The 23876-nt window shown below is 35.9% G+C and overlaps 1 protein-coding gene across 3 annotated transcripts in view; it reads left to right on the top strand.

The window, feature by feature from the left end:
- The window catches only part of TDRD3 (tudor domain containing 3), a 108076-nt gene extending 87388 nt beyond the window's left edge, over positions 1 to 20688 (top strand). For 2 of the 3 annotated variants that reach the window (XM_030475582.1, XM_030475583.1), the window contains 2 exons: positions 9876 to 10012; positions 15737 to 20565. In XM_030475582.1, coding sequence (XP_030331442.1) covers positions 9876 to 9995 — 120 coding nt within the window. In that variant the 3' untranslated portion in view covers positions 9996 to 10012; positions 15737 to 20565. Of the gene's footprint in view, positions 1 to 9875; positions 10013 to 15736 lie in introns of all 3 variants that reach the window. The other variant, XM_030475584.1, reaches the window with a different exon arrangement.
- The last annotated feature ends 3188 nt before the right edge of the window (positions 20689 to 23876 follow it).

Raw genomic sequence — 23876 nt, 5'->3', positions numbered from 1 at the left:
CTGTACTGTTAGGAAAATTTCTAGAGTAATTTTACAGTTCCTAATTACTCACTGATTAAATGAATTAAATGAAGGCTGAGTATTTTGGACTAACCTTCTTCCTGAGTGGTGGTGCATATCTATTAATTAATTTTAATCTCAAAAGTTACCAGTGTAGATCAAGTTTCCACAAAAAGCTATCTTTCTGCCTTATTAAAACATTGTAGATTTTGTGCCTTATTTTTCATCTCACCAATAAGTGGTGATTTCAGTTGCCTCTGTCCTGCCAGGCTGAAAAATTTCTTTTCATGGTCTATCCTAAACTTTTTAATTTTCTTACTAAAGACAAATCTTTACTTAGTGGAAATGTTACCTGAAATTCTGTCACATCTTTTGCAGAGCACTGTCATATTTGCCTTTGTTCAGAATTAATATTCAGGTTCTGTAAGGATAATTCTTTATATGATTTATTTATTTTCCCAGCCTTTTTGTTAGAGGCAGTATTTAGAGACAAGCATTGTGGAAAGCATTTGTCCTGATAAACTGCTCCTAGGTATTTTTCTTCAGCAACTCTGTCCTCTGAGAAACTGCATAGTTTTTCAGACTTTAGCTTGGTGTATCCGTGTTGGAATATAGACAGATGATGACAACTTAAATATTCCTATGAAAGTTACTGGCCCTTAGCTGAAATGTAATAACTGACACTTAAAGGTGGTTAAAGAACTGCATTTTACTTTTTAATAAACTAAAAGCAGGCAAATCTCAGTTGAGAGGAGGCAGTTTATACTAAGTGGGCATAAAACAATGGCTTTCAATTTTCTGTCTGTATCATTAAGCATCACAGAATATGTTTCAGTCTTCCACTTGAGCATTTCCTCAGACTATGAAATACCATTGCAAACGATTGCCAGCTGTACCAATCAGATTAAGGACACATTCTTCTTGGAGCTTGTAGTTACTGAAACAACTTGTGACAGTTAAAGCAGGCTACTCTGAGCATTGCACTGTTCTCCTTCTTCCCACGCCCTTGTTACTAAATGTAATTGCATACAATGGTAATTCATTATTTGGAGACTGCATATGGGCTCCTTAGGTTGTTTATTTCGAGAGAAACTGTATTCGAGGTGCAGCCTTACCAGTGCTAAGTACAGGGGGATGATCATTTCCCTGGCCCTGCTGGCTATGCTATTTCTGATACATGCCAGGGTGCTGTTGGCCGCCTTGGCAGCCTGGGCACAAGCTGGCTCATGTTCAGTGGCCACCAGTCAGCACCCACAGGCCCTTTTCCACTGGGCAGCTTTCCAGCCACTCTTCCCCAAGCCTGTAGCATTGCATGGGATTGTTGTGGCCCAAGTGCAGGACCCGGCACTTTGCCTTGTTAAACCTCATACCTTTGGCCTTGGCCAGTTGACCTTTTGCCATGTTTTTTACTTTCTAGTTTTACTTTGTGCAGTTGGTCACTCACAAGTGAAATCTCACAGGCATTTATTTACTGGATGTACACTTGTGTGTGATGTCAGAGATTTGCATGGCAAATTTTGTCATGAGTTGAGTGTGTGCACAGTGCATTCTGTTTCATCTAACATGTCACTCAGTGCTTCCCTGTTTAGGTTTTGGTAGTGGTTTCATGCCCTAACAGCAAAGCAATAGATAAATTCTCGTAGTATCACTTAGTGTTTTATTTCTGAAGGTTTTGCTGGCAGAATTTTCTACATCCAAGAAGTCCAGCAATACAGCAAATAATTCCCCATGGCCCCCCATATGGAAGTGTATGGTTTTGCTTATGAGTGCACTTAGTGCAAGGAAACTATTAAAAAACGAACAAAAAAAGAAATGTTTGGGTGAGGGAAGGGCTGGCAGTTGTATGTGGGAGGGGGGATGGAGATGGACCCTTAACTTAGTGGCTTTTTTCTGAAAACTGGCACAATTACTCCTCATAGTAACATTATTCCTTATGGCATGTAACTCCTTACAGTGGTTACTGTTAACTGATTTCATGTTGTTAAATTTGTGCTTTGTTGAAAACATTTCCACTTCCAGTCTGTGGCTTTCTTCTTGCTGAATTGAGAAAACTCAATGTGTCCTGTGGCTGTATGTTGTTCATATAGCAGATCTCACTTCTTTTCTTTTAGAAACTATTGAAAAGAAACCTTTAAATATTTGTAGTTTGATACTGCTACTACTCAGTTTGAAGAAGCTTTTACTAACGGAATATGGTTTGAATGGCTTAACTATTTTTAAGGAACTTTTGAAATTCAGTATTTTTTCTGTATTGACAATATAGTGACAGCTTGCAGGAGAGTATGATTATTTCAAGCACAAACCTCACAAGAAGAGTTGCACATTTATTTTAATATGTGCCACAGGGAATGACTGTAAGTATGAATAACCTGTGCAATACCCTTAAGCAGAATAGATAAGCTAGCAAAATGTCTGTGGGATAATCGTGCCCCAGGCTTACATTATCCTAGTTTTATGGAAATGTAATTGGAATGTGGTCTATTTAGAAAACAAATTAATGCTTTGTTTTCAGAGCTGAAGAATAGCAATGAAGTACAAAAATGTCTGATTCCAAGTTAACTGTTGTGCTGTTTCTAGCTGTCTCAGTTTTAAGCATGTAATTCTTTTCCTTGTCCATCCATCTATTTTCATTCCATGATTATTCTTCTCTGAAGAATCTACAAATTTTCTGTCACTTGGTTTCTGTCACTTGGTATCTAATGTTATTGCTTCGCTCAAAACTCAGGATGCATATTATCTTAGCCAATTTTTAAATCATTATGTTGTTTCTGAAGCTCATCAGCTTTTGTCACAACTTACGTTTTTAGCAGAGGAAAAAGTGACATAAATATAATTCATAGAATCACAGAATGGTTTGGGTTGGAAGAAACCTTCAAGATGTTCCAACCCTCCTGCCATTAACAGGGACACCTTCCACTAGATCAAGTTACTCAAGGCCCCATCCAACCTGACCTTAAACACCTCCAGGGATGGAGCATCCACAACTTCTCTGGGCAATCTGTTCTAGTGCCTCATCACCCTCACAGTGAAGAATTTTTCCCTAATACCTAATCAAAACCTACCCTCTTTCAGTTTAAAGCCATTCTCTTGTAAAAAGCCCGTCTCCAGATTTCTTGTAGGCCCCCTTTAGGTAGTGGAAGGCTGTTCTAAGGGGTACTCTGAGCCTTCTCTTCTCCAGGCTGAACAAGCCAAACTCTCTGAGCCTGACTCCATAGGAGGGGTTCTTCAGCCCATCATCTTTGTGGCCCTCCTCTGGATTTGCTCAAACAGGTCCATGTCCTGGCCAAGAAAATGTAAAATTATTTGACCTCTGATGTTTGTTTATTGAAAGTAAGCATAAAAGATATAATTATTTTATTTTTGATGCTAAAGGAAACTGTCTAGGGAAGGCTTATTTTTAAGCCTTTTTATTTTGAGACATTTTTATTTTGAGAATGAAAAAACAACAGATATTATAGTGTAGCTCCGCGCCACCTAGTTTTACACACTATAGTTAGGAATATACTTATTTGTGGCTGATGTGTGCTCAGTGGAGACAGACATACCCTCATAAGAATCAGTTCCTTTTTCTAAGGATAAATAAAGGAAAAATATTGTTTGTGTATGTTTCAGTTGCTTTGTGGGGGGGGTGTTTAGGGTTTTTTTAGGGGGGTTATGATATTACAGCAAGTTTGTTTTAATGAATTGTCAGAAGTAGCTTGTAAATTTAAGGGTGTCACATAGCTGCCTCCTTCATTACAAAAGATAAAATTGTAGGGTGCAAAAGATCTAGGCAAGAGTTAAGTAACAGTAATAATTATGTATCTAAATATACAATTCTAAATGGTATATTAAAAGATTAATTAAAAACCTTCACCTTTATCATATGATTACTACCTTATAACATTTATTTAAAGTAACATTTTTGATTGATATATTTACAATTAGTTATGTGTATTTTTAGTCATCAGTGAAACACTAGTGCAATGTCTTACATTACCTGTGTGAGCATACCAGAAGTATATTTTCCTAAAAATGTAATGCTATCCTCACTCCTTTACACACAGAGTTGATATTAAGTATCTGACAGCAGTGAGGGGTCAGCTCTCTGCAGGTCTAGCAGTCTGACCTTGAATCCCACTTGTCCTTCTCACCCATAATTTAACTCAGAAATTGGTATGGCCATAGGCCCAATTTAATATATATGTGTTGTGTGCTGTGAAAAAACCCTTGTGAGCATCCTCAGGCTTACAAAGATTACTCTCTGAGAAGATTATTCTGTGAGAGGAACTGATACTTTAAGTAACAAGCATAACTTGTGAAGAAAATTGACCAAGAGCAAATATGTTGAATGGTTCTGTAACAGGCACTTCAAAAATGCTTTTGTCACAAAGTTAGTACTTGGCTAAGTTCCTTGAAAAATCTACATTACTGGTAATTTCTATTTTACTTGGAATTTTCACACCTTATTTGATAGCAATTTTTGAAAATATGCCCTAAAGCTACTCCAAGATCATATAACTTAAAAACTTGTACTTTAATTAAATGACAACACTGCTATTCACAAAATACTGTGTTTACTGTTAGTCATTATAGTGTTATAGTCTATTTAGGTATTCAGATAAAGTAAAAATTTAAGGGAATACTGTAGACAATTCAGCCAATGATTTTTTTTTTTATATAGATACAGACATGTAATAAATGGCAATTTAAATATTTAAGTTTAGCTTTTTCTTGGAAATGTGAATTTTTCAGTATGGCCATAATATGGTTGGGGCTTCTGTTTGGTTTCTTGTTTTTTGATACTTCTGGAAAATCTTACATCTATTTTTGATTGACACAAGCACAGGTAAGTAGAAACTGCAAAAAACCCCCAAAGATTAAAGTACTGAAGGAGACCAACACTGGAGGATTAGGCAAAAGAAGTAAGTTTTGAGAAAGGAATTTAACCTGGAAAACAAGAGGTCGCTTGGTCTGTGAAGAACAGGAGACAGCTGTTGCCAGCATACTGGGCAACACAAAGAGGCATTAAATCTGCACTGGGAAATGGGAGCTGAAATGTGCATGAAAGAAAAGTTCATTTTGCAAGGAAGCAAGTACTCTTTGTACTGAGTCCAGCAATTTTTCCATGCATTGAGTACATCGCTGAAGTTAAAACTGCAGCTTAAACTGAAACAGTGGTTTGACACTACTGAAATGGAAAATATCTTCTTTCTTTGTGTTCTGTCTCTTCTTTGTCCCATGGTTCCTGGCCCCATGCTACTCTTTTATGCCTCCTTGTGCAGACTCTGGTGCTCATCCCTAAATGGCTCACAGAGAGCTATAACCGAAAAGCCTTAGCAGAAGGGCCCGGTGAACAGAGCAGAATTTTCTGTTCAGAAGCAGGAATAGACAGAGGTAACTAGTTTGTAGGTGGGAAACTTGGAGCTGTTCAGCTGTGACTTGCAGCTGTGTCCTAAATATGAGCAGAAAATTCAGTAAAGCATTTGTGTAATGCATAACTTGTGTCCTGGTTTTTACTGTCATCCACCTATTCAGTGTTCTCAGAAGTTATACAAAAAGTATTCACTTCAAGGACTGCATTTAAAAAAAATAGTAATTCCTAAATGGTTATTTTGAATGCACTGAAAGAAGTCTTGCAATTGAAATTCAATGAGAAAGCTTTTAATGAAATCTAAATTTGCTCTAATATTGTTAACTTTAAGAGTAAATTGGTTGTTAAAGTATTTTAACATAGCTTTATTCTGCAGCAATGAAATCCATTGATTTTTGGTTTTTGAATGTAAAAGCATGCTGGTAGTCACTTGGCTGGACTGAAGTTACTGATTCACTAAGCTCAGCTGGTAAAGTATGATGGTGGTACAGGCTCTTTGAAATATATTAGTCCAAAATAAAAGCACTGAGTGTGCATATATTCCCATTTGTTCAGTTCTGTCTGTCTTATGTGATGGAATGAAAATACAAAAAGTAACAGCAGCTTTTTATGGCAAAATTTTGAGGAGAAGCCGAAATTCCCAATGACTTGTGCTTCCCTGTTCACAATCTTTTTTTTAAATACCAAAAGAAGGCTGACATCCTCCACCCTCTCTTGTGTCATTCCAACCTGTTACTGCAATAGTTTCTTTGTGCATTCCATTGTTTGCTTCGTAAACCTTCCCTATGGATCTGCCAGGTTTTGCTATCTTTTGTAGTTGTGCTTAGTGGCATCATTTCGTTTCAGGGTACGCAGCCCAAGGGTAGGCATTGTGCAAGTACTAGAAAACTCAGTCCTGGATCCTGGAATATTAGATAAATAATGAATAATAAGCCGAAGGATGGAGATAATAAAATACATACTTTTTTGGAGTAGTGTACTGATATGAAACCTCTACTGGTAATAGAAGAATGAGAATGCTCTGAGAGAGATTTGTGGCCGCCTTTGCTTTATAAAATGTAATGTAGATCTTAAATGGATAAGGAAGTAGGAAATGGAATAATTTATAATGAGTCACAAGCAAGTGATAAATTGAAAGCAAACAGCAAGGAAGAATGGAAAAATAGAGTTGGTGGCAAGATGCGTGGCCTAACTAACTGCAGAGTTATGATGGAGGAAATACAGACAGCTGAAGTTTTTACATTGAAGAAGTGGGAAAAAAATAAAGGATGTGAACATTTTAAGTTTTGTCTATGAAGGGTGGATGCTGTTCCAGAAGAGGGATGGCAGCTTTGAGCATGGGGTGGAGAGATTTTAATGTAAATTGGGGTAAAGCTGAACCCAGGAAAAAATCAGCAAAAAGAGAAAAAAACAGCAATAGAAAAAGAATGAAAGATGAACAGAGGTGGATGGATTAAGGTTCAGTGGCCAAGAACTGGTGGAGGAAAGGAAATGCCATTACTTGAAAACAAGAAACAACGTTTAATAAAGATATGGCTTGGCAAATTGTTCTTTTGGAGAATGTTAGATCCAATTAGGGTGAAATGTGAATATATAAGGCCCAAGAAACAAATGATAATCTGTCATCTGATGTAAAGATGGCAGACTTCAACAAGATGATTGGTAACTGCGTGGGGTGTTACTGTGCGGAGAGAGTAATGAGGGAACAGTTGAAAGGTGTCTGTTGCTCATTCGTTCTTATTATTATCTGCTGCATTGCTCACCTTCATTTCATTCCAAGCCTCAAGAAATGTGATTTCACATTTCATTCTTGCCTATTGTAATAAAAATACTTGAATTGGAAAGACATGTATCTGAAGCTTTTCAATTCTATGTGTAAAGACAACTGCACCTGAATAGGTATGCAAGAATTTGTAAGACAAATTCTAGTTTTAATTTGATTTTACTGAATTCAAAGGATCAACATTAATGTTGAGATTTTATGAAGATTTGCTGCTCTAGAAACTTACTCTGATATACTTATCCTCAGAGGTTGGCTATTATGGGTGAGATGTGATGCACTGAACTATTTAATTTATGTTTTCTTTTTGAGACTACCAAGGTTACAAAGAAAAGATTCATGTCTAATTTGCTACAGTCTCTTGAAAACACCACTATGCATTGCTGTATTTTCAATCATGCATATTTGCCATTTAGTGTTCTAGTTTTGGAAAAATCCAGATATTGAGCACATGAAAGTTCATCAGTTTATTCTTGAAGAATAAGCTCTTTTATGTTAGAGCGAAGCTTTGGCAAAGAATTTTAAGAACACTTGCAATTACATCTTTACTTTTTTGGCAAATAATATGGAACTGTTTTCAGCTATTCATGTTTTGTGCAATATACTGAAAGAGCTGGAGGTATTTAGACCACTTCGGGCATCTAGCTTTTTAATATTTTGATGCCAGTACAGCTTGTGTTGTCAGTGATGGGATATTACTTCATATACTAAATTGAGGCTTTGTAGTAGGGCTAATGGTATTGCAAATGGTGTGGGGGGTTTTTTTGGTTAGACGTAGAATCACAGAATCAGCTAGGTTGGAAAAGACCTTTAAGATCAAGTCCAACCTTTACCTCATGTCACTAAAAGGGCCGTGTCACTAAGGGCCTCTTCTACACTATTTTTGAACACTTCCAGGTATGTTGATTCCACCAGTTCCCTGGGCAGCCTGTTCCCATACCCAATTACCCTCTCTGCGAAGGAATTTTTCCTGATATCCAATCTAAACCTCCCCTGGTGCAGCTTGAGGCTGTTACCTCTTGTCCTATCACTTGTTACTTGGGAGAAGGGATCAGCCTTTTCTATTTTTATTTTTTTTCTTAGGGTAATTGATGTCTCTGAACCTTTTTATACGAGGGAATTGATAGTGCCGCAAGCAGTAAAAGAGACACACTGAGAAAATAAAGTTTCATGGCAGGATTCCATGGTTCTCAGCCTTTGGCTACAGTGAAACTAAAAGATATAAGTCAATTAGGCTGTATTAAATTGTGTTGAAAATATGTTTTCTTCTACAGCTATTGCAGACTCTCTGTAGTAGGGCTTAATCTGTTGTTCTGGAAATATGGCTATGACCACAGACATGCCTTATAAATAGGAGACCTTACTATAAGGAATGTGGTTGTCTGTTATTTTAAAAATGCATGTTTATTGATACTCAAGCTGATTCAGAAAGAGATGTTTTCTGAGTAAGATCTGACTTTTTACAACAGAAAGTTAGGCTGCAGATTTTCCTTTGTGTCTCTTACAGTGAAATATTTTACTGCTGTGGCTTGCTTACTCTTTGTTATATGTGTGCTGCACTCTAAGACAGTTCCTGAGTATTGAAATTGTTGATGAACTTTTAATGAATCATTCAACGTTCTTGGTTTGTGTCCCTGTATGTTCCTATGTCGTGAATGAAAGGGAATTAAGAGTTACATACTCAGTACTTTTTCCTAAAGAGGATTTCTCACAGCGTGTTCCCTCTAGATCTGGTGTCTGCTATAGTGTAGTGTTAGAATATTAGAGAAATGAAATTATAACTGTTTCCCTGAGACACCATTTGACAATCATACTCAGGTTCAAAAACTTCTTTTATTTTTTTCAGCTTATAATTTTATCTCCTATTTCTCTTCATTATCAACTCTAGTGCTCTTCAAATTGTTCTTCGACTTTAATGTGTACCACACTCAAATGTTCCATCAGATGAATGTTTTTCCTTTCAGTATTTCTTGACCAATGTAAATATGTAGCTATTTTAATCTCTTGGTGATTTTTGTTATTGTTTTTTTCCTCTGAATTCCATGTAATTTGTCAATACCTTTCTGGTATTGAAATGCCTAGGACTGAATGCACTATTGCAAATATGTAATTACCTCTCCTCTCATCATTCAGAGGTTATATTTATGATTGCTGCACGTAGCAAATTCATATTTAAATTGCTGTCCACTATACTTGTAGGCTTTTTTCATTATTACTGCATCACAGATTTTTATCCACTGTTTCAGATCTGTGTTTTTAGCCTGCATATTGTCAGATGCTGTTCCTTGCATTTCCATTTCCCAATTCTTATATTTCATTCCACACACATTTCTAAACTCCCCAAAGCTGATATTTCTCTTGCTCTGGCAGGTTATCGAGGTTATCTCACTTCTTGAGTTTGTTGCCTGTATGACTCTTGGAAAATAATTTTGCTTTAATATATATGCTTTTGGGTTTTTTTTCTGCAAATACTTAATAACTTCTGCTGCTGCCCTCGGGATTGAGTTTTGAGATTCTCTATCTTGTTTTTGTTAGCTTTCCTAAGTTTGAAAAACCCACTCCCATTATCTCGTTTATTTTAAAGTGGTCATCAGCATAGAAGCAGCAGTTGCTATGCATGCATGAATTCATTCATACATGTGTATGTGTGTGTCTGTGTTGTGTGTGTATGTATGTATATGCCTACTCATGTATGATGTGTTTTCCCACTCATCCATTTAAAACAATGCTGTATACCTGCAGGAGGATGAAGAGGAAACGTATGAGCAAACTCTAGAATTCCGCAGAGGAGGTGATGGTCAGCCAAGACGGTCCACACGACCTACTCAACAATTTTATCAACCTCCAAGAGCTAGAAACTGATTAATAAGAAATAAAAGGTAAATATATGATACTGCTATTTTATTTACGGGTTTAGATTTCAAGAAAAGTAGATCTGGATTGTTCTGTACTTTGTGAAGTTTGTGAGAGAACTTTCTACAACTTTGCCAGTAATTGGCTGTTTAAGAATCATCAGTATTGCATTGCAAGTAATAAGTATATTGAATAAATAAATTATTGTAATCACCATTTTACAAGCAAACAGACAACTTAAAATTCCTACAAACATCTTGTTTATCACTTAAAAAAAAATGTATTAAGCAACAGCATGTGTATGACCTACTTTGTTTTAATAGTGGCAATCTGTTTATAAGGAGCTACACTTACGAAGAACTATTGATATTAAATCAGTGTCTTATCATTTAAGTGAAAGTTTATGGTTCTATCTTTTTAGTTTTAAAAACCACTTATTGTGGTCACCTACATGAAAGATATGTTTGGCATATTGCTTCTAAATTTTTTTAGGGATATTGGTTTACTTACAATACAAGTTGGATATCTGCGTTTCTCTGGATTTTGTGGCTGTAGGAAGAGGCTTGATATAGCTGTGGGGAGAGGGAAGGCAATAGAAACACTTCATCAAATAGCTTTTAAACTTTGCTTTATGTAAGGACTGAAATCATCTGAGCAAGCTTTTTACTTGTTACTTTTTCACCTGAGAGCAGTAGTGTCTCATTCACTTACACTGGATCAGCTGCTTCTCTGAATAAGTGGCTGCAGTCCCTACTGAACTTAGTACTGTCTGTCTCTGTCCAAGGTCCCATATTCTGCTTTTTATGAGCCATTTGTGAATACTCTATTTTTTTACTTAGTGAGGGAAGGAGAATGGGCAACACTAAAACCTAAAATCTGTGACCTTGTCATTGAATGGGGAGGTACAAGGCCTAAGAATATTTACTTTGCTCTGAATCTTGAGGGTATACATGCACATATGCGTTTTTAATTAGCAGAAATTAAGGGATTATATATCATCCTCAAAACATACACCACACATGCACATTCAGAAATGTGAAAAGTCCAGCCAGATAAAACAGTTGTAATTCTTTTACTAAAGAAATCAAGTATGCTGTCCTGCTCTCATTTTACTTTGGGATCTTCTAAATCCTTAATTTTCAATCCTGAATAAAGCAGGCTTTGTAAAGCCACATGCTATTTGGTGTACATTGACAGTGTGGCTTTGTCTTGAATCTGATTTTTTCTACTAGCCAGTTTACTTTTTTATGGAGCTCTTTTTAGTTCCTTTCCTTGCTCCAGTCCTCCACAGTCAGTAGGTTTAATAGGTGCTGCTGATCTCTGCAGCTTTGGTATTTCTGATGTACAATAATGCATGATTTTACTTTTCGATCATGTGCTAAAATACCTTTTTCATTTGGGAGAGTACTGGCAATATATGAGCAAAATTTATTCTTGGCTCTAGCCACGGTGATAATTATGCTATTTTTGCCTTTATCATTCAATTTTCTATTTTAAGTATGTGTATCAATCACTATCAATAAATATGTCATCAGGTAATTTATTCAGAAATAATTCTGGCATTTGCCCTGAGCAGAGTTCTAAACCAGCTCAGCTGGCTCAGAGGAGTGTCAGTGTGATCAACCGAATGAAATGTGCTCAGTGCGGGCAGCAATGAGAGAGGGTTTTTTTTTGTCCTTAGATAATATTTTTGGCATTTCTCTTAATTTTACAGTATAAATCTGGAAAATTGTATTTAGCCTTGGTCAGCTGCGGGGGAGGGAGGGAAGAACGGGGCGGGGGGGGGAGCAGACATCCAGAGAGAGTGATGGCAAGTAAGGATCAACCTTTATAAGGCATGGGTGGTTGTTCCTTGCAGGTATTCTTATACCTTGCTTTGACGATTCTAACAGCATCCTTGGTATCAAAACCGTAAAAAAATTACATAGTTACAGTCCTTCCCTTGCCCTGGTTCAAATACTTTAGTTTTCTGTCAGGCATCTCTAAGTAAAGGGGTTAGATTCAGGTGATAAATGGTGTCACCTGTCAGTTAAATAAATCTAAAAGCATTTGTCAACAAGTAGCAATGGCCTCTTCTCATCCGGGTGGAAAAAAAAATATATATATGTTGGAAAATATGTCATGCAGCTAAATATATTTTTTTCAGCAACTACTTACTTTGCTTTAAAAAGTACATCTTTTACTGAAAGTACTTGCAGATATATCCTCTTTTTTTTTCACCGTAATTTAAAACTCTCTGCCTCAATTGATGAAACAAGGTATTTTCTCTGTCCTCTTTTGGCCCAGGACTGTTTAATTCAGCATCTGCTCAATATAGATAGTGCCAATTTGTCATCCAAACCTGAATTTATTAAACCAGGTCAATGTACAATCGGTGGCAGCTTAAACCTGCTAAATTTTGGCTACTTCTGTAAGTCTAACTGTTGGAATATTATGTACCTTATTTTCTACAAAACAAATAGCAAATATTGTAAGAGTTATACATACCTTAAGTAGACATCACTGTAAACAGCAATTCATTATAAGAAGATACAACTTACTGCTTGATAGGAAGATTCATCCCTCTAGATCAAAACATTCACTGCCGTCTTCTTTGGCTGCCATAACTGATTTATCTTGAACTTTAAGTAAGTGGAGTTAGTATCTCTAGCTGAATAAGATGTAATACATTAGAATATTTGTGTATTTTGTATCAAAATGATTCGCTAAATCTAGCTGTTTTAATTAGCCGCTTTATCAGGTTTAGGCTTGTATTTGGAAAATTTCCAGTGTCAAACTCAGCTACATTTCACCATAAAATAATGTAACAGCTATTGGATGTAAACACCAAAAAGAAGTTGTCAAGATATTCAGTTGCTCTTAGATTCTTGAAACACTAGGATCACTCAGGTAGAAAAAGGAAATAAAGAGGCAAGACATATCTTTTGTATAGAGGTTGGATGATGTTACTTAAACTGTATTAGTTCCAGTCAAAACAACCCTTTATTTTGTCTAGAATTCGTAATAGGGATTTTTTTCCTCTGCCACTGTGTTCTAGTGAACATTTGGAAAACTGAACATCTTGTTCCTTTCTCCTCAGGAGTGTGGCATTTGCAGTTATCTCTGAACAGTGTCAAAAATTCTTCTTCAGTTTGAGAATGCTCTATTGCCAGTCTTTTTGAGGATAAAAATATTGTAGAGAACAACACAGAAACTTTTTCTGTGTTGTACAGACAGGCTTTCACCTGCTAGATTTGCTTCCTGAAGCTCATGTAGAGTCCAGTGTAGCTGCCCTCATTTGCTTTTTTTGATAAGTAAAGTGATGTGAGGAGGTGTCTGTTGTGATACTGTGGTGCATATATTTATCAGGTATGGCTTATAGCTCCCCATTGTATATCTCATGCTACCATGTGTCTTATACTTCAGTTGCATTTTGAAATGCATTACACTTGACCTAATGAGGTACTGGTTGAAGAGAGTAACCAGTAATGAAAATCTATTAAGCTTTTCCAAAAATAAGTGCTGAACGTATTGGTTTTTCTCTGATTTTAAATGTAGACAGAAAATCAATCATATTCCTTGTCTAAATTACTTTGAGCTTACCCAGACTTGTACAACAGTGTAGCTTTAATGTCTTGACATGTAAAAGTTCAGGAATAATGAATGTCAGTTCCTAGAAGTGGATTTCTATGTTTTTTAACTCCTTTTTATTCCTTAGAGCTCTTGAGAGCATGGTATATTGTTCTTATTTGAAGTTTTTTATATCATGTTAGACATGATTTATTAGGGGAAGTTTTAAGGGATCCACTGAGACAAAATTTTACCACAGCTTGCCACAGAAGGATGCTTTACCTCTTTACCAGATGATTAATGACACCCTTTATTCCTGAGGGGGAGTACCCCTGTATTATGTAAAGTAACTTTTTTTTTCCCCTAAAAAGACAGAGAGCCCGTGATGATTATTTTGTATTATAAAACGATACATTCTGGAGAATTTTAATATTGTGGTATTTAATATTTAAAATTCCAAGGTGCTGTGTTTTCAAAGGCAACTTAGACAATTATAAACGTGAAGTTTGCTGGCCATACTGAGTATCACACGGACATCTCAAAGATGAAATATTAGGTCCATGCAGCAGACATACCACCACTGCAGACCCAAAAGGTCTTAGACCTACCGGTACAGTGTTACATCACTAGACAGAGAGGACTTACTAGCACAATTATAACAATGCAGAAATGAAGCTATTCTGCTTCCTGGATTAGTTTTCAGCATGCACGTAGGTGTTGAAGTTGCCCTTGTGAATCTGGAATTAGTACTGACAAATACTAGCTCATAATCTATGTCTGCAGTTGTGCAGGTTTTAGCTGGGGATAATGGGGTCTTAAGTGTGAGGAGGCTCAAGTTTGGGTTTTTTTGTTTTTTGTTTTTTTGTTTTGTTTTTTTTGTACGTGGAGTTTGGATCCATGGGGTTGTTCAGCCTGGAGAAGAGAAGGCTCTGGGGAGACTTTATTGTGGCCTTTCAATACCTAAAGGGGGCTTATAGGAAAGATGGGGACTTTCTAGTAGGCCCTGTTGCTATAGGACGAGGAATAATGGTTTTAAACTGAAAGAGGGGGGAATTCAGGCTAGATATAAGGAAGAAATTTTTTACAATGAGGGTGGTGGGGCACTGGAACAGGTTGCCCAGAAAGGTGGTAGATGCGCCATCTCTGGAAACATTCAAGGTCAGGTTGGACAAGGGTCTGAGAAACCTGATATAGTTGAAGACGTCCCTGCTCATTGCTACAAGAAAGAAAATTCACTCTATCACAGATGAAACCAGGACAAAGGGGTTGGAGTAGATGACCTTTAAAGGTCCCTTCCAAACCAAACCATTCTGTGATTCTGTCCTTCTGAAGACCTTCTTGCTACACTGTTCTATGCTTCGGGTATTAAGAAAAATTGCTACAGACTTGCAGGAAGTCTTGAACTGGTGTTTATTTTGAAGGCAGAGCAATAAAGAAGTCATGTTAAGGTGAAGTAACAGAAGTATGGGGTAATCAGTACCTCACTGTGGTTGCAGTTGACCTAGAAATGATCTTTTATGAATATCTAGCAATGTGAGGTAGAAAACACTAACACAGAATTTTATCAGAGCACTGAACTCAGAGCCCTTGAACCCACTGTAGGTTGTTTAGGGTATGAGTCAAATACTATCTTTAACAGGTTTGTAAAATAAGATACTTCTAGAGAATCAGGATACAAGAATTTAGACTAGAACAATAATAAAAATACATCCTGAGCTTACACTTCTTGTATAGAATGTCATGATTGTATGAAGAAGAAGGGGAACAAGTAATCAGAAATGAGTGTTTTGAAGGCTCATAGCTTTTGGAAGAGCTTGAAAGAACCTAAAAGTGTGAACTTTTGAGTGCTTGGTTATTATCTGTTTCTTGGGTCTTCCTTTGCTCCATGACAGAATTAATCTACACCTTGTCACACTTGCTATAAAATCTGTATTAAAGTCCTTCCTTAGCAATGGAGAAACTGCATTTCTGTGAGAAGTCATTGCCAGAAAGTGTTCTTTCCTTGTATAAAACCAATCATACTTATTGTATTGAAGTGCAGCCTTCTGATTTATTCTTTGCAAGACTTCTATCTCTGTAAGTGCTGAAAAGCAGATATCTGCTCTTTTGGAGGAAGAAAATGAAGTAACAGTAAAGTGTATGTTGCACAAAGAGCAGAGAGGTTTTATGCTTATCTATTGTATTTTATTTTTCTCATTTAGAAACCTTCTTGGGGTGAGGGGAAATTCACTGGCAGCTCCAACTTGCTGAAGACTTCTAGAAGAAAGTCGGGCTTTTTCCAACCAACAGGATAGAACAAAGAAAGCTCATGTGAGCAGAAGGAATTTGGACCTGACAACACAAGAGACTTTTTTAAAGTTCTTAGTTATATGAAGCTGAATACTTTTTACATATGAAAGAGGCAAATTGTCATTGCTGCCATCAATAAAACCACAGTGCACTATTCTATTCTTTGCCTTGTATTCTTTTTACTGAGCCTTCATTGTTAGTTACATAATACTAATGTATCATGATTTTTATTCATTTTGAATTGATTTTGGTTCTAATATTGTTTCTAGTTAAATAAAATTAAAACTTATATTTTCTCAAAAGTAGACAGGATTGGGCCTTTAATTTATATTTCAGTAGCATTAGTGAACCATGTTAAAAATTTACAGCTAATTATTGTACAGAGAAATTCTGAATAGGTTTTGACTCTTTTCTGTGTTTATTTTCTAAAGTTGCTGAAGGCCAAATAACAAATTTGCCTATTATGTTCTTCATGATCTGTGACTAAAAGGTCAAAGGGGAGGAAGAAAAAGTCATGAATTTCAATAGTAATTTTCTAAATAATTTTAGGTAAATATTTTCTTTTTAGGAATATTTATATTACAGAAATAGAAACATTTCTAGAAAGTACAGCAAAGTAGTTTAAACAAGAAATACCAAATGATGCATAGGAGTATTTTAAACGTAACTATATGTATACGTGCTCACATGTGCAACCTGTTGAATAACAGGTTCTTTCTTGTAGCTTGAAACTCTGCTTTTATTGATTCATATTGTTAGATTTTTTCAATTATCATTGGTGCTTGAAAGAATCTTTGTCAAACTACTTATTCTAAGCTGTATCTTTGAATCTTATGTGATTATGACAAATATCTGAAATTTCCCTATTTCTTTTAACTCAGAAACACTCAAGATCTTTGTACCATGCAAATCTCTTCTAAGCTTTATTCTGATCATTTAAGTAACATTGAAATAGCACGTATGTTTAGAGGTAGTTCTGTAAAGACAGAATTTTACCCGAGATATATATTAATGGTATTAAGTTGCACAATTCTACTGAATTTGTCTCTGAGGGCTCATACAATACTCTGTTTGGATAGAACCTGGTTTATTTTATAATGAAGATGTAATTGAATGTATTTGCAGTACATAATGTGTATTACTGTACGAATGCAGTCAAATCTTACAGTCACAAATATTTGCAGAATAGTAAGGAACCAAATGTTTTGCTCCCGTAATGGATCCTAAGCAGCTTGTTAAGAATTATAATGCAACCCACTAATAATTCTGAAATTTGGAAGCTTAAAACATGAGCTGCACAATGTTGAAGCTCTTCACTATCAAGTGACACACATCAAATTCTATGAAGTTTGTTAGATTTCAGTTAGAAATCACTTTCTAAATAACAAATCATCCTGGTCAGTTCTGCTAAATTGTACCAGCAAATAAATAAATTGTAGATCTAATACATTGGATGTTGGATACTTTACTTCCAGAACTATTGCGAAAACTACTGAGGGCAGCTATTCAGCTTCAGAAAGCAGTGCGCAGCCATGGCATTTTCTTAAGAATCAGTTTTGATTTTTGTTTACACATAGACTGTGCATTAAATGAACCCTATAGTCAGTGTACCAAAGTAATTTCTGAAATTAAAGTAACTTTTATGTTCTTTTAAGCTTTCATTCTTGTTGTGAACTAATCTTAAAATTCAGAAAAGTGCCATCTGATTTAGTGAACTGTAAAAAAAAATGCCTACTTATAAAAATTCTGAGATTATGGAAATAGAGTGCAGCATTCCTCTATAGTGGTTATGGTATTCTGAAATTACCACATGTTTGTACAGCTGTCTGTAGACAAATGAAATATATTTGAGAATGTTGGTTTTGTTTGTAAAACAGTGAAGACCATGTCCTGGTCTTTTCACTGGTGCTGAGGAACTGGAAAGCCAAAGTAAGCAAACATGTGGAGAGTCTTCTTGAAAAGACATGTTGTCTTTGTGTGTTTTATGATTCTTTTCTGGTTTGGTTTTGATTGAAAAAATACTTCTTTTGAAAGCTCTGCCTGTTTAGGATGTGAAGAACCAGTGATTGAGTAGATAAAAACCATTTGTGTCAACCTGTTCTGAAAAGCAAGAATTCATATATTTATGCTCATTGATTTCTATATCTGGAAGCAACATGATGATAAACTATATATATATATTTAAATTATTTTACTGATTTGCATAATCCATCAATACCACAATTATAATTATTTGTGAGTTATAATATAGTAAAGTTTACATACACAAGAACAACATTATTTACCTTTTATGTTCAGAAAATGTTACCATGACTAGGTAGGTCTTTGATATGAAAGCTAACTTCTGATTTGTCAAAACCAACAGCAAAAGCAAGCTCCTGAACTTTGTAGGGCAACATCAGTGTAGTTAAACAAAAAAGGCTGATAAGGAGCACTGGATCCTGATCATCCACACTATTTATTTGCTAGCTTGATTTTTGACTCTGTTCCGGAGTGTTCTTCACCAGCTGTTTCAAAGACAAACATGTCACAAGGAAATTTTGCTCTTTGCAAGCTGGACATGAGCCAGTTGGACCTGTCAATCAGTAGATCCCTGGTCTGTGGCCTAGTAGGGTTATAGATGCAGCTTATGAGAATTTCTGTCTTGAATTTAGAAATTCAATTCTAAGGAGATGTTTTCCTTGCCATGGACTTGTATATAACATTTTTACCTAAAGGAAATAAATAATAGTAAAAAAAAAAAAAGCTGGAATTTCTGATTTAAATTATTCTAAAAGTTATGTGCCAAATTGGCAATCCTGTCACTGAATATATTCTTTTTCCTTAATATTGTTAAGATATAAAATCATTTTGAAACAAACAGTGGAAATGTTCTGGTTTTACCTTGCATGTTTCCAGAGTTTTATAAAAAATCTGATTGAAGTTGTTATGGTTTTATTTAAAATTCTTCCTTGGACTAACACCATCTTATAGATATTCACATATTTTATATATATACTAATATAACTTTTCCTTTTGTCACTAACAGGTGTTAATAAGTCTTTGGCAACAACTGTACAAAGCATTTTGAGGATCACTTGTCAAGGTCACTCTACCAAGAAATACTGCTGGAATTGTCTCTGCGGAATCTCTCTGTAATGACTTGAGCCTTATGCAGATAAAACTTGTGGAAAATGTGGCCTTCCAAGGCAATATTAACAACTCATATTGTCATTGATTGGTGAATGGTTGATATCACAGGAAGGACAAATCTTATCCATGAGATGCACTTGGCATTAGATACAGAATGAGCAAAAGCTTAATGGAAGATAAAGATTTAGTCTGAGCTAAATCTGAAGAGATCTTTGCAAGAGAAGTCTCAAACAGCAAAACTAGCTAATGAAGGTTGTTCCCATGTTAGCCATGTAGCTGAAAGAATCTGGCAGTGTAGAGTAAGCAGTCCCTTTCCAGCATTATGGTTGGAGGAGATTTCATACAGAAAAGTCTCCAGTGTTTTTGTGCATACACAAGAATGTATTGCTCAGAATAATTGTCTATAGATGCTTTCTTGAAGAAGAATCCTAGTTTGACTGTCCTTTGATCACATAACTTGATCTAACTCCAGGAAAATCGTAACTTTCTTGAAAACTGTATAAGCCTCGAGAATGGCTAATTGCACAATTCAGCTAACTCAGTTTAGGTTTCTACTTACTGTACGACTGTTGAGGTGTTCTCTTGTTTTTTGGTTTTGCCGGTTTTTTTGTTTTGTTTTTTTTTTTCTTTCTGAAATGTTACAGAGCAACCATTGCAGGAGAGCAGCTAGCTGCTCTCAGGAGAGCAGCTAATATCAGCACACCTGATATTAAACTATGGAAGGTACTCCAAACATGTAGTCACTGACCTTCCTATAGCGTGACATGCATATGAAAAGCTTTGTGTATTTGTGGTATTCTTCAAAGCAATTGTAGAGACTCATCATTACTTTTTTTGTTTTTCTGATATTCATCTCATGTCAATTCCTTATGTTGGCCTGTTCTGGCTTTAAATTACTGTTTTGTTTTGAGAATGGTTCCAAATAATTTAAAAAGTAAAACGATTGCATCAATACTTAATTTTCCCCACAAGATTGAGACACCATAAAAAGTCAGTTTCCATACAAACACATGGGCTGTTGATGGACATAATTATAATCTGGAAATCATGGTGGTATGAATGAAACCAGGATCTAGTATACATTAAAAATAAATCTTACATGAGTTCAACTGTGGGAAGGCAAATGATTAATTGTATAATAGCAACAGAGAACTATAGATGGCATGAAAAAGAATTCTGCAGCTGCTTCTAAGGAAAATGTTTGCAGTCATATTATAGTGCCTTGTAATATGTCATGTAACTTGAATAATCTATTTCTATCTTAGAAAAGATGCATAGGTAAGTATTGTGCAGAAGATACTCATGTCATTTTCAGGCAGTTTAGTATGTCATGGGAGCTTGGATGCTTTGCTTTGATTTTATACCATATATTTGTAAACTGCGAAGGCTAAGGAACATAATATTTTGGATTTGTTTTATAGTCAAAACAGTCTTAACCCAATTATATTTTGTTACATTGTTATGCCTTTGCTAAAATAGTTGTAATCTTACATGCTTGGGCACAGACTTAAGTCTCAACCATCCCTTTTGTCCTGATTATTCTGTAGCTATTTAGCAAAGGAACTTGGTTTGTTTACAATAATAATAAAGTAAAAAGCAGAATAAATAAGGAATGCTGTATCATTTTGATATGCCACAAATAGTGGGGGTTTTGTACTGGGGGACTAGCATAGCATATACAAAGTCAGTGTTCCATGTGCTATTTGAGTAAGTAAAATAGCTTTCTTCAAAATTGATTTTTTTAAATGTATAACTTTGATAATTTGATTCCCCTCTCCCCCTATTAATTAAATATGTTTCATCCCAGTTTAATTGATGGAATAAGACAAATGATCTACTCCAACATTTCACTGCTCCTGTTGTATCAGTCTCTTTAGGTATATTATGATCAAGTGCTCCCAGTAACAGATATTCTTGATGGCCAGATACAGTGTGGTTGTTTTGCTGCAATTGGTTGGATTAAAATGTGTATCAGAACTTGCTTTAGTATTGTACCTGGCGAAGTTGAGACATGTCATGCTGATATTAATCAGGAATAGGATATATAGCTGAGTTTCAGTGTAGTACAGCTGGGGAAACGACAACAGAATTTAGCATGTGCTGCTCCATTTTACTTAGTTGCTTTAACTGTGAACTCTCATTTTTAAAAGGAAAATAAAAGATAAATTCTTGCAGCTGTACATAAAACACTGAAAATGAGACCAAATTTAAAACAAGAAGCTGATGCCTACCACATCTTTAAAAAGAAAGTTGCAAGAGTTTTGAAATGTGAAAACTTGCTATGTGGATCAGCGAGAACCTTTGCACTCTGTGGCTGTGGAATTTGGCTTTTTTCCCAAATATTAAAGAGCTGAACAATTCCTGGTATTGAATAATTGCATTTGAAAACAACTTACCCCAGCACTTCATTCAGTCTCTTTTGCTAGTACCTTTGGTGATTCTTTGAGTGACCCTAAACCACTCATTCATGACACCTTGTAAAAAATTAGGAAGATCCAAAAATAAGCTATTTTAAAAAGCATTTCTTAAAAGCAAATATAAGGATGCAATTGTGATAGAAAGAATGACTTGGATTGTACAGTCTCTAAGACTGGTTGATCTAGTGCTGCTACTGTGAATTTGCTCTAATATGTTTCTAAAATAGTTTGACTCATACTCCTGGTATGCTGGGTGACTGTCACTCAATAGAACAAAACAATGCTCTGCTAGCAGATGCTGAGTTTTGTGTCAACCTGCTGATGTTTCTTGACAAGGTGTTGACCTGACTGGTTGTTAAACTCAACCCTAAATATAAGGACAGGCAGATAGTGGAGCACACCTGATGCACACACTCAGACAGTAGTAACTGAGCCTGGGGAAGAAGAGGTTGCTTATTATGTTGTTGATACTACCATTATGAAGCAACTTCATCTTAAAAACGATGTTTGGAATGCTTTGAAATAGGACAGGGAAGCCATTTGCTGACAGTGATATGTTGTGTGATATGTTAGGACCCAGAAGCAAAACAGTCAAATGCTGTCAGAGTGAAATCTCTGTGCTAGCTACTTGTGTTTCCGATGTGGAATAGAAATGTGTGTCAGGAGCAGGGCTACCCTTCGGCACAAGATTAACGAAGTCTGACGAGCATGGACTTGGCAACAAGGAAGCTGAACTAATGTGTCTATTCCCAGCAGCAGGACCTGAGGAACAGGTTGCTCCTGGCATGGTCTCCAAACTGCCTCCAAGAAATGTACAAATTATAAGGGTAGGCATATCTTGGAGTGCCCATTTAATGAAAAATAAATGCTTGTTTCCTCCAGGACTTGCTCTCAATGAGTATGTTTTATTGCTAGTAGTTACTAGCATGAGCTGTAACATGTATCTGTTTATCCCATAAAACTTGGAATAGACTGTGCTGGTAATAGTAATCTGAAAGACTGGAACATCTTATTTTCTATTAGATTACCCCATCACTTTAAATATGTCCCTTCCACAATATTTGCCTATGGACTGCAGAATTAAAGCATCACCTGAGGATTTATGTGAGAATTAATTTTAAGAGTCTACATTTATTGAGCCTTTTTTGGTCCAGTTCCTCTAGCTGCTTCCTTGAATGTATAAACTATGAAAGTTGTTAGCATATTTAAAACTTCCCTTACATGAAGATTTATACTGTGAACTCATTTATTATAAACTATGATATGCTATGTGAAGATAAATAACCCAAAATACGACATAAAAGTCAACATCTGTATGTGATTAATTGAAGGAGTTATGGAGGAGGGACCTCAGCTGTGCTTGGCAAAATCAAAAAGTACTTCCAATTTATCTAAAGCCAAGTAATACATAATGAACAAGATAAAATTATAATGCTGTGGTCCATTAAGTGTGGCTGATAAGATCGTTGTTCATTCACCTAAAGCCTGTCATTTAATATTTACATTGTTAGAGAAATGCATGACTCAGAGCCTAGCAGTGCTTACTTTTTTAAAGAAGAACTATTTATAGAACATAGTTCTTCATAAATTCCTTAGCACAGGTAAACCTGGGCCTAAAATACATTGTGTTCTCTGCCTAGATGATGTAAGAGTATACTTTTTCCTTCCTGAGCTAATTATACTGGTAGAAGTCCTCCTATTGGAAGAGGTATGATCATTTAAAGAGTCATTCCCTTTCCCTTCAGGGAAACAGATTACAGTAGTATAAACACTATGACTGTACCAGTATAGGCAAAGTAGAATGATTTTTATTCCTGTCCTTGTATCATGTGTCCATGTCCTCTGCCATACGAGCAATGTAAGGACCTGCTCTTGAGAGCTTGTTGGGCAATGTTTGAAACAGGCTGGCTCACCAGCTTCAGGAAGTGTTAGAAGATACCCTGCCTCAGATGGTGGGTATGACTACCTCTGCTCACATTTCTCTCTCTAATGCAGTAAAAAATATATAACTTTTTTCCTAAAACAAACAAGCCTCCCTCCCCCCCAAACCCACAAAACTCCAAACCAAACTAAACCAGTTTCCTGCATTGCCCTTTGGTGGCTCCTCCTTGCCTTTGTAGCTTTTTAAATGTGTTCTAATAAAGCATTTGAAATGAGCTTTCTGTTTGTGTTTGTGCTCAAAACACAGTGAAAAAGCGTCACTGATTATCAATGCTGACAGATTCACTATATCAGCTTATAAAATACAGAAATATTTTATCTCTAATCTACTTACAAAATAATATTCAAAATTAATGTTCGTATGAGAAGCATTGTGTGACAATTTCTTTTTAAATACTTAATTAGGGAGTGGTTCATCTAAACACAAAATTCCTTTATTTTTCTCCCTCAGATACGTAGGAAATTGAGAAATGGTGTTCATTCTTGTTCTCGGTAACCATTCTATGTCAGTATGTATTAAAGACTAGAATAATTATAAATATCTAAGAAGACTAAACATATG

This window comes from Strigops habroptila, chromosome 2 (assembly GCF_004027225.2).
Source record: "Strigops habroptila isolate Jane chromosome 2, bStrHab1.2.pri, whole genome shotgun sequence".
Taxonomy (NCBI): Eukaryota; Metazoa; Chordata; class Aves; order Psittaciformes; family Psittacidae; genus Strigops; species Strigops habroptila.
This window is presented reverse-complemented; position numbering and strand designations above follow the sequence as displayed.